The sequence below is a fragment of the Athene cunicularia genome, assembly GCF_003259725.1.
Source record: "Athene cunicularia isolate RWA chromosome 7 unlocalized genomic scaffold, athCun1 chr7_part1, whole genome shotgun sequence".
NCBI classification, from domain to species: Eukaryota; Metazoa; Chordata; class Aves; order Strigiformes; family Strigidae; genus Athene; species Athene cunicularia.
The window spans coordinates 27,580,569-27,591,518 of record NW_020799107.1 but is presented as its reverse complement, the minus strand read 5'-3'; the positions used below and the strand labels follow the sequence as shown (position 1 = coordinate 27,591,518).

Genomic DNA, 10,950 nt, shown 5'->3' with positions numbered 1-10,950 from the left:
ATCTGCATATTGATCACTTTATTAAACTGTTAATTGATACACTTTGAATGTAAAACGTTCTGTGTTGTTATTAGCTCATACAGGACTTATCAGGAGTTCAGCCTGCCAGTGAAGTAAGGAGGTTTCTGAATTCTCTATCCCATCCTCATATATTTCATACTTTAAAATTATGCAATATTTAAGTCTTTTTCCACTTGAAATGGAGGGCCATATTTCCCCATTTCCTGTAAAGGATTTGGCCCCATGATTCCCATTTCAGCAAAAGGAATGTTGGCGTTGCCCTGCGGAGCCCTCTTCAGCAGAGACCAGTGGTGCTGAAGCCACTCTTTCTGGTACCCAAGACAGCTTTGCTAGCTCTGAGACCGAGATTTTTACAATATATTTATAATTACATTTTTTAATATATATTACTCTGATAAATGTGAAAGACAATCACATTCCTCTAAAACAGAGTGTGGAGACAGTTTTATAATGTAGTTTCCCCCCTTCCCCAAGCAATATGTCAGCAAATACATAGATTAAAAAAACCCCACTTGTCTTCCTCTGCTATTTTGGAAAATCAGATAAAGCAATGCAAAAGTAGGTTACTCTTCCTTTTTGTTTGCCTTGTCTCAAAATAGGAGTCTTTCAAAAGGGTATTAAAGCTTATAAAATGTGCCACTGTTAATTTCATAGTTGGCTTTAACTCTGAAAAACATCAGGTATGTAAAGTTACCCGAGTACAGCTATAAGGTTTAAAAACTTTCATGTTTTGAAAATAAATGCCATTGGTAGCAAAATAAAAAAAACCTGGCACATGAACCAGTTTGTGTTTAAAATTCACAAGTAGGCAGAGATCTCTCTCTTCTGGAGTGTAAGATGTGTTGCTTAAACTACAGCAGGATCAAGGTGTTAGTCTGCAGCCTGGAAAGATGGCGTGGGGAGCTACACTGGTGTCAGTCCAGTGGAGTTTCCCAGTGGAGTTAAAATGCAGCCCAGTTTCAAATGCAATTTTACAGGATTTCTGTGCGTCTACAGCGGTCCTTTTCATGCATGTATAAAAAGTCAAATATTACAGAGGGTTTTTCATTTTTTGTTACATCCTCAAAATAACAGCATCGCGCAAGCTGAAGCCAAGTTGTGCATACATCCTCCTTGTCAGCCTCCAGTTCTGCCCTCTCAGCTAGTACCAATTAATGACTATGACTTGCTGAGAAATCCCGATGTTAACATAAATGTAGTTGGTTGTTCCAATTTTTTTTTCAGTATTTCAGTGGGATACAGTAAGTTTAACAAAGATCATGCTACTACTGAGGATTTCCAGTGTCCTGAATTTGAAACAAATAATCCACCTACCCCCCCCCCTTCCTTCTCCTTCCCTCTACCCGTGAAACTGTTTTATTTATACATCTGCTGAGCACTCCTGTGTGTCACAGAAACAATACCTATTTTTCTGAAGAGGCTTATACTGAGAAACAAAATCAAGGAAGGACTAAATATCAAAAAATACATAAAAGTTATTTGTGTTTGAGGGAAATTATGGAAACCCAACATTTGCCCTGGTGATTGCATCTTCTTACTGTCAGACTTTCCTTTTTTCACTATAATTTTTCTGTTTGGATGAATTCAGTTTTTCTGCATCTTGTGCTGTTCTGTAAAAAATGTTAGTAGGCAAAATGTTGAGGTTCACGTGCTAAATTACAAGAGGAACTGTTTTCAATCAGCTAGAAAGTAGTTCTAGGGAAATGTCCACATCACTAACTCAAATCAATGATTGTTAAATTTTACATTCGTTTCCTGTTCCTTGGGTATAATGTTGAAATTAAAGGCAGTTTTTTTACCCCCAGAATGAGGGTACTGAAATACATTCTTTGTTGCTTTTACAGCAAGCACTATCACACAACCTGTTTCTCTATTTGCCATGGAGTGGACTGAAGTCCTGGGAAGATGAGAACGTAACCAGGTGAGGAAGGGGATCTCTAAATGTGCTCTGGGTGGTTCTGCAGGCACGCGATGAAATCCTGGATCGATTGACCCTCGTAGCAGATCTTGTAGATGGTTGTAAATAATGGAAACCTAAAAGAAGCACGCGGCAATGAAAATAGTTTTTAAAGTTTATATAAACATTTCTATTCCATTTCTAATTTTAAAAAATTCTTTTAAAAAATTACATTAAAAAGAAAGTAGAAAATTTTTCTCTTTGCAATGTAATTTTAACTTGGAGGTGCGTTTACGGGGAGACTATACAGGACAGTTAAGAGGAGCTAAGGGCAGTTCTTGGGGGTGACAGCAGAGAAGAGCTGTTCTGAAGACAAAATTCCTATCCAGTATTTTTTACATACAAAAAATCTTGAATTGTGTATCCTCTTTTTTCTCCTGTGTGCAAAATGCATATCTTATTTGCTTTCATTACTCATATCTGAAAGACTGAAAAGAATTAAAACATCTAATGATTTTCTTTTCCTGGCTTAAAGGGTTCTTTCCCTTTTGCAAGCTATCTTAGTGGTTATGTGGTTAAAAAGTCCACTGAATGACTTGGATTTGAGTTTGTATCTAAGTGCAATTATAGGATACTTATTAAATCAAGTTTTGATTTAAAGTTTACATCCTGTCGAAATGATCTTTTCTCTCTCATTCTTGAAAGATAATGGTACTCAAATCTTCTGTATCTGTTATAATTCTAATAGGGTTTTTTTTTAAGTGTTTATTTAGCGGTGTTTGACCTGTTAATGTACAAGAGGGAATAAGATGGACAGAAATTTAATTTTTCTATTGTGTAATCTGAGACAAAGGTTTCAAATTATAAATAATCTTACATCATTCCAAGCAATTAGAAGTACTTTTTATCTCAGCATTATTTGTGGCACTAAAGCATTGATATCAGCACATATAGTTATTCAAGGTGTATAAAAATTTTTAAATCCTTAATTTTATACTGAGATAACCTAGTTAATGTTTGCGCTGAGAGCAGTATTGCTGCAAGCTGTAACAGTGATATACTGAGAACAAGAAACCCTTTGACCCATAGATCATGTTTGCAAGCTGACTCTGTGTACGGCCTTCAATCTTGTTTAGGGGGACGGGGATGTCTGGGTAGCTTCTCCAGATTGTTATTTCTTTTGTTTCCTATATGTCTGTGGCTTGTTTATTTTAACACATTCATCACATTCTGCTGACCATGAGGAGTCAGACTAAGCTGAGCTCTAATGGTGGCCCAAGATGTAGAAGGCAGTTGTTATGGAAACAAACAAGATAATTAAACACAGGTAATCTTATGTTTACTTAAACAATCTTTTGTTGTTGATTATGCTGTTTTCAAACAAAAGCACTTACTTATCGAGCATATTTTTCTGTTTCAGGATCTTGTGGACTTCGGCTGAGGTCTGAGGACCTTGCAGCTTTTGTCCATTCAGCATCTCGTTTTCCAGTTCCTCAATGGACTAGAAGAGAGGAGACCGGTTACTTGGATCAGAGGGAATACTCCTGTGATACCAGCAGTTATCAAGAAGGTAAGCAGGTAAGGATGCCTTTGAAAAACACAGAAGGATTTCTTAATGTGTTAGTGTAGAATATTTCAAAAATCCTCCTTACTTTTCCTGTGCGTGCAAAGGCCTCTGCTACTTTCCTGTTGCGTCCCCCGTAGCAGGTGGTGATTAGATCAGCAACCCCACAGCTTTCCAAAAAAGTGGCTATTGAGACTGGTCCCCTGCAGAACATCTTGGCAAAGGCCACCATTTCCATAAGGCCCAAGCGTATAACTGCTGCCTTTGTATTATCGCCAAAATCCAGCCCATCGCAGAACCCAGCTCCCACTGCTACGATGTTCTGCAAACAGTTTAGTGTGGAACATAGAGGAGGAGAGGAAATGGTCAGGCAAGATGTGGTTCATCAGTGTGCACTGAGCTTTAAGAAAATCCTACAAATCTGTCTTCACCCCGTTCACCAGAAGAAGGTTCAAATTCCCACGGCCATGAGTTTATGTTATGAAGAAGGTAGACAGCTAATTACTGCTGAACAAAAGCAGTTGGGCTTCTAGAAGATTGTTATAAACTATCCTCTGTTATCCCCATGGGAAAAGATCAAAATTGTTTAATATAGTAATATTGCAATCACATACTGTGTATGTAATAATTAATGTTTTGGTTTTCTGCTAGTTCCAAGTTGGGGCTCTCTGTCCTTTCTGTTTTATTATTCAAAATATCCCACGCGGAGTCATGCCTTTCCAGGTTTTCTCTGTGGGTCTCTAATTTAAACAGTCATGAGTTCTATGCACTGCAGTAGATCAAATTTTGGTTTTGCCTGCAAAAATGGTCAGTAGAATTGCCCTTTTCTACAGCTCTAAACAAAATTCTCAGGATCCTAAACATCTTCACAGCTCCTCGCCATTGTCCTGCACGTCTCCCTTCCCACCTCCCAATTCCCAGCCCCTAAGTCAGTCCCTAGTGTAGTTCACTGTATATGGGTAATATGTCACCTAGTACTGCCATTGGAGCGTTTGCTTCAGACATGCATGTGCCCCAGTGCAGATTTTACTTTTTTTTAGCAAAGGCAATGCTAAAGTAATGATTTTCAGAAAAGCAAAGATTTCCCACAGAGCAGAAATAACCTCTCTCCCCTCTATGCCTGCCCTCAGTTCATCTGTGGCCAAAAGCAAAATCCGGGGGTATTTGGTTTTGTATGTAAATAAACTTTTCTTTTTGTATGTAAGGTTAAACATGACCAATTCTTTCCAAGTCAGTAATCCCCTCTTCCCCAAGGAAAGGTGAATCATTGAAGAACAGATGACTGAATATATAAAAAAGTACCATGGATCACAGGCTGGAGTTGCTTTCAGCACATTTAAAAACAATCTCCAAATCTCACTCAAGTGCACTCTCATTGGAAACTTGGTGATTTTTGGTATTGCTCTGATCCAGTCTGGGATCTCGACACGGGCATCACTGAGCGCGGCACAGACATGCTGCCAACACAGAGCATCACTTCTCATGCAAACTTTCTAGCAGGTTACTACTTGAACTGTGGAAAGAAGTTGTAAGGAGGGACTGCTGTATATAGTAAAAGTCTTTGTTCCCTGTGCTTGCAATGCGCAGACAAGAAAATAGAGTGGACTAAATTTTGCCCTCAGAAGCAGAGGTGCTTCTGGTTAAATAAAGATAAAAATACAACTATTTTGAAATGCTTTGCCAGCAGTTATATTTTAAAGTAATTTTTCCCCTTTTAACGGATTGGAAAATTGTCACACGAACATCTTGTCTGTGTTCACTCATCATAATGTGGCAGGACTCATACTAGACCCTGTGGCTTATGGAAGACTCAGGTGAGGGTAGAACTTGGCTCTAAAGACAACATTTTGGTTGAAAACCACTCACTTTTAATGCTCCACAAATCTCCACTGTATCAGAGTCAAGCACCACGGTAATTCTGAAATTGGGGGTCTGCATTAATTCTTTAAAGATCTCCCCTTGTTTTTCATTTTTGCACCCTGTGGGAAGGAAGGGTGAAAGTTAGAGCATTTTCGCAATGTTTCAGAGTACACACAATTAACTGAAACCTGAAATAAGGTCCCAGGGAACCCTTTACTGGGACCACAAAAACCTAAGTCGGTGTTGCTAAACAAGAGATCTGTGTGACAGCAGTTCCTGCTGTTGGAAGCCAGTGTTAAACATATGCAAGTCACAGGGCATTGACCACGCATTGCTGAATAACAGAAGAGCTTATAAGTAGATAGCCCCTAACGCAGCTTTCTGCCTGAGAAAGCTTGTATAACCACAAACCCTGCAAAAGATGGATCTGATCCTGCCAGCACCAACTTCCCTGAATATCACGCTGCCTCCCTGAACGGGCTCAGCGGGCGCTGCACCCACCACACCACTCAGGACCCATCACATGCCCCTGATTCCTCCAGTCACCGGCAAAGTTAAACCACAGCTAGCGGCTTTAATTTGCTCTTTGCAATAGTTACCAATGGTGGTTTCACAGAACTTCTCATCAGCCACTTCTTTGGCTATGTTGGCCCCCATAAGCACACTGATTTCTATTTTCAGTTTCTCTCGAATGAGGTCAGATATGAGCTTCAGGCCATCAGGACCCTCATCGATCCCCTGAATAAAAGACGATAATCAAAGCCAAGTTATTAGAACAGGAAAGTGACAGCAGTAGAGCACTGGTAAAGCAGGTGTCCTATTGCCTGCAGCTCTCTGGTTTTAATTGGAAGGATTTGGGTCGTACATTCACTAGTATTAGCCATTAATACAAATGCTCTGGGTTTGTACTTTGATAACAGCAAATTTAAGACAAGTTCAGCGAGAAGGTAGCAACGGTCAAGGTAACCCTGCAAGAGGCCCCATGTCCAGTACTGCTGTCCTGAGGCCTTCTTTGATGATGTATCTTTACTTTGTGTTAAATTTCTGTACTACAGAACAAGACTTCTGAATTAAGCCTACAGCAGTGGCTTTTCTGCAAGATCTAAGAATTAATCCGAGTGTTTCATTGGTATTAAGGAGTATCCTGCACTGTCCTGGGTTTTTTTTAAGTTCAAGAAAGAAGTAAATTTGCAGGAATTTCCTTCCTCTCCTACTCTCCTCTCCCCTGTGTACTGCTGCTTGTGAGATAATTTCTATAGGGAAAAAAAGGGCAGAAAAGAGCTGCTATTGCAGCAAGAAAAATTGAATTACATTTCTTTCATTATGATTTTAAATTGGATATTTCCTGTAATTCAATCAAAAGAAGAAGTGGTAGACTATATTGGTAGACTATATTCCTATGTTTTGCCTCTGGCTTTTAGTTTGAGATTCTCTTAAAATATTAATTCTTTTTAAGATTATGATAACCTGGTACCTCTAACCTTAAAAAGAGATTCCTCAGTTCATGCCAGATTGAAGTTGTTTCAGTTCTGCAAATTCACTAATGTGCCATTTTAATGCTGCCAGGAACAGCTTTAGCATGTACTTGGAAGAGGCACTTCAACTCAGTGCTCTTTCCAGTTAAGAGTTAATTGGGGCTGTAGTCTGGTAAGTACTTTTTCCAGTAGCAGCACCAATTTATGTAGCCCTTCCTCTGCCCATTTTCACCTCCATGCTGGTCCAAGTGGAAACTGATCCAAGCTGAAGACAGTTACTCTGAAGCCTGGCTGTGTTGCCCCATCCTTTCCCCTCCACGGCCATGTGAGCAGCAGAAGGGCTGTCAGAGGCTGGGTAAGTTTTAACTCTTGCAGAAATGCTTGTGTTTATGCAGAGCTCCTACCCTTAAATTGAAGCTATTTATTTACTCTGTACAGATTGAGTCTTGTGGAGATGACAATTTACCTTGATCAGTGAAATTCCAAATGTCCCAGGTTTTATCTGGCCTGCGATCTGCTCACAGATTCGTCCAACAAATTGATGTGGCAGAACAAACACTAAAATATCTGCTCCATTTGCTGCTTCGACCACATCTGGTACAGCTACCTGGGACAAGAGTGACAACAGAAATGAGCCCCAGGTAGGAGTCCTCACACCTTGCAAGATACCAGTATGCCAAAGCCATTGAAGATATGCTACAAATGTCCATCAATTTTTCATAATTTTGCTTTTAACTTGCCTCCCATCCCAGCACTGTGTGCATAATCTGGGGAATACGATTTGCTTTCTAAACTTGTACTGTCCTGGGAAGACTCTTTGCTGGTTCCGCTTCTTCAGGTAGTTCCTGAAGGTACTGAGCAACCCCATATGGTTCTGCTGGAATGAGTGGTTGCAGCAGGGAGCAGGGGAACGAAGCAAGGTGACGAGACAGAACCTTTTCTGGCAGTCTTTAGTTTCCATAGGTCACCGTCTGAGAGCTATTCAGGAATAAACTATATCAAAAGGCAGACATTATTATATTTGGGGTGGGATGGGTTGTTTGTTTTAAATATATAGTAATGACCAATAGCTAGAAAAAATTTCCCAACATGCTTAATAAGTTCTAAAGCTGTATCTTACAGCAAGCTATATCTTCTCCAAGTGCTAGTGTTACTCAGAACAATTCAAGCCAGGCTGCAGAGGCAACGGCAGACGAATTTGAGCCTGCTGTCCCCAGCAGTTACAGAGCAAACATCGCCTTGGAGCACAGCCTGAGAGCAAGTGGGATTCACTGCGGGAGAACCAGAACTGCTGCCAGCAAGGCTGCTTCTCTGGGAAAATGGAAAGCGGGAGCAGAGGCTGGCAGTCCTGTACAGGCAGTGCTCCTCTCTCTCAAAAATGTTGCAGAGCAATGCAAGGAAAAAAATAGATTTTTTTTTTTTTTTTTTTTTTTTTTCAGTTGCAGATGAAGGTATCAGGGTCCCTGCAGGCTTTACTGCAACCAGATGGTTTCTGCTGGTAAAGCCTCAGACTTTGCTATAGACAGGATGAGGCTGATCTCAAGTGATGATGACAAGCCTGTTGATCTGCTACAGGGTTGTAAAAATAACAGTGACAAGTCAGTTGTAACCCAGGAGAGCTGTGTGCCAAGTTCAAACCATGGGAGTGCAAATATGCAGTTGCAGCATGAAATGGAGTACTAAATATAATCATCAGCAAGAAGACCCATCATGTTCAGTGTCTTAAACTTCCTTTTACAACTGCAACTGTTCCAGAAACATGGCGCTACTTTCTTCTATTCACAAAGCAGTGGCATTTGGCAAAATCTTGTCCAGCCAAAACCCTCACCTTGCTTGCTTCAGTAGCAGTAAATTATCCAAGCTGATTAATTTAAGTAGAGATGCATAACTTATTTTAAATGTTCATGAAAATTAAATACCTTACCTTTTTGGTAGAATTTACAGCATTATTAATTATAGCAATGTGTTGCTATCCTGAAATCACCCATGAGCCAATAGCTCATTATTCATCTCGTCAGCCACAGCTGTTAGCTGTGCTATTGTTTTCATTTTTAGAAGAAGGGAGAGCAGTAGCTTTCCCTTTTTATCCAGAAGATGCTGTGGGTTTAAATTACTTCAGCTCTACGTAGACAGATCTCTGCCTGCCATTTCTAGAGTTATGCTGATTTCTGCCAGAGAGGAGTATGGTGCGTTACCAGCACCTGACACAGTTGGGTGTTTGAGGTTGTGTATGACATATGAGACAAGCAGAAGTCACAGAAGTGAGTTATATTTCAGTGAGTTATATGTCAATATTGGAATGAGTTAGGTGGCAAACCAGAATGAAGCAGTGAATTGCTTCCTAGTTTTAATTTTGACAGATGTTGCTTCCCTCATTAAAAAAAAAAAAAAAAAGTTAATTTTTTTTTTTAAACTTACCACATTTTTGGGTATCTTGTATCCAGGCAGATATTTAACATTTTCATGTTCCTGGTTGATTATTTCTGAGAGTTTTCTTCCATTGATGATCTCTTCAAATACCCACATCTTAACAATAGGATCAAATCTGTTAGACTTCTGGACATTTTTGCCAATGATTCTTGCTATGGCTGATCCCCTTTATAAAGAAAAAAATCGAAGTAACTATTAGGAAACAAACAGTTTTATTGTGAATTAGAAATACAAGTTACTTTAAGCATAATAACTTACAAAAGGCCTGTGCTATAAAGGTGTTCAGGTGCTTGCTACATTTATCAGGAAGCTTTATCCACTACCTTCATCAAAAACCTGTCACACCACAGAAAGTAGAACTAGAGAAAACATAACTGTAATAAGAGATGTGAAGTCAGACCAAAGATTGTAGAGTGGGAGTGTGATGTACCATCAACAGAACTAAAAATACAGTATCTGGAATTAGAATCTCTCTTACTCCTCAGATAATTCTTTTTTTTTTTTTTTTCTGAAGGCCAACAAATGTTAAATAATCCAGGTGGTAAAGTAGTGCTGAATGATCTTGCTGTGACAGTCTGTGCATCTCATCTAAAACAGATGCATCCCACTTTCCCACCAATAACCAAACAGTTGCAATAAAGATTTTATATGAACTAAATCCCCAGAAATTATTGTCTTAAAAAACAAAAAAACCCAACAAAACAACAAACAACAAAATCTTCAACCTGATGGTCTCTTTATTTATTGTTCTAATTATCACTGTAACCAGATCTGTAATGGTTGCATCCTGAGGCTATTTTAACTGTCCAGTTTACTCTTCTTCTGACATGCTGAGCATCTTTTAATCTCAGTTCAGACAATAATTTTATTTCCCCATCACCACTGCAGCCTTGCAAACATTCACTTATTTTCTTGGCAAGAGAGGATTAAAAACCCTGCAGAAAATATTGGAAGTATTGCTTAAAGTTCTTAAATTATAAGAGGGGTGTGTGTGATTTTTTTTTTTAACTCCTCTCTTCTGTCTTTCCATTTTAATGCTACTTTAATCTTCCAAGCACTGGCCATTTTACTAACACAACTGAAAGAGGAGCTCCAGCTGCAACGCTCTTGTCCTCTGGCCCACCTGTAACACACCTGCAATAAGAAGCATGAACAGAGTTTAGCTGTGGTATGTTTTCAGGAACAGATAAAGGTCTTGAGTATATCCAAGATAAAGTCCAGGTAGTCTGTGCTGTCAGGAGTTCAAAGGGAAACCATGTTGTAACTGGCTCTCCTTGGCTCAATCATATTTTTAACGTGACAGGTTTGCACAAGGCTGAATTGCTCAGTAAGTAATAAAAGAATAAGGGCTTCATCTTAATCTTTAATGATAAAGAAATCCTACGGAGATCAGGTTTCACTTGCTCAGTGTGACTATATGCTGTATCCTGAGCTGCCATAATGCTTTTTGGGGGGGTTTTTTGGTGTTGGTTTGGGGGACTTTTGTTGTTGTTGTTGTGATTGTGTTTGTTTTTCTGTTGTGGTTTTGTTTGTTTTTTTTTTAAAGGGCAGATTGGTTTTGGTTCTTTAAAATATTTAGGGAAATGTTTTAGGGGTGAATCTTTACTGTGAGTTCTGCTTTTTTGAAAGAAAGGCATGTAGTCATACTGTAAATTCATGTTATTTATAAAATTACTTATATTCTGGTTCTCTTGCCCTGCTGT

General features: G+C 39.2%; 1 protein-coding gene across 1 annotated transcript; it reads right to left on the bottom strand.

The window, feature by feature from the left end:
- Position 1: 1 nt before the first annotated feature.
- LOC113482407 (glycerol-3-phosphate dehydrogenase [NAD(+)], cytoplasmic-like) lies at positions 2-9,408 on the bottom strand. Its single transcript, XM_026853006.1, has 7 exons — positions 9,236-9,408; positions 7,284-7,424; positions 5,942-6,080; positions 5,349-5,461; positions 3,571-3,804; positions 3,313-3,419; positions 2-2,055 (listed from the first exon to the last, which is right to left on the bottom strand). The coding sequence occupies exons 1-7, from the start codon at positions 9,341-9,343 to the stop codon at positions 1,959-1,961; spliced, it is 939 nt and encodes a 312-aa protein (XP_026708807.1). The 5' UTR covers positions 9,344-9,408; the 3' UTR covers positions 2-1,958.
- Between the last annotated feature and the right edge of the window lie 1,542 nt (positions 9,409-10,950).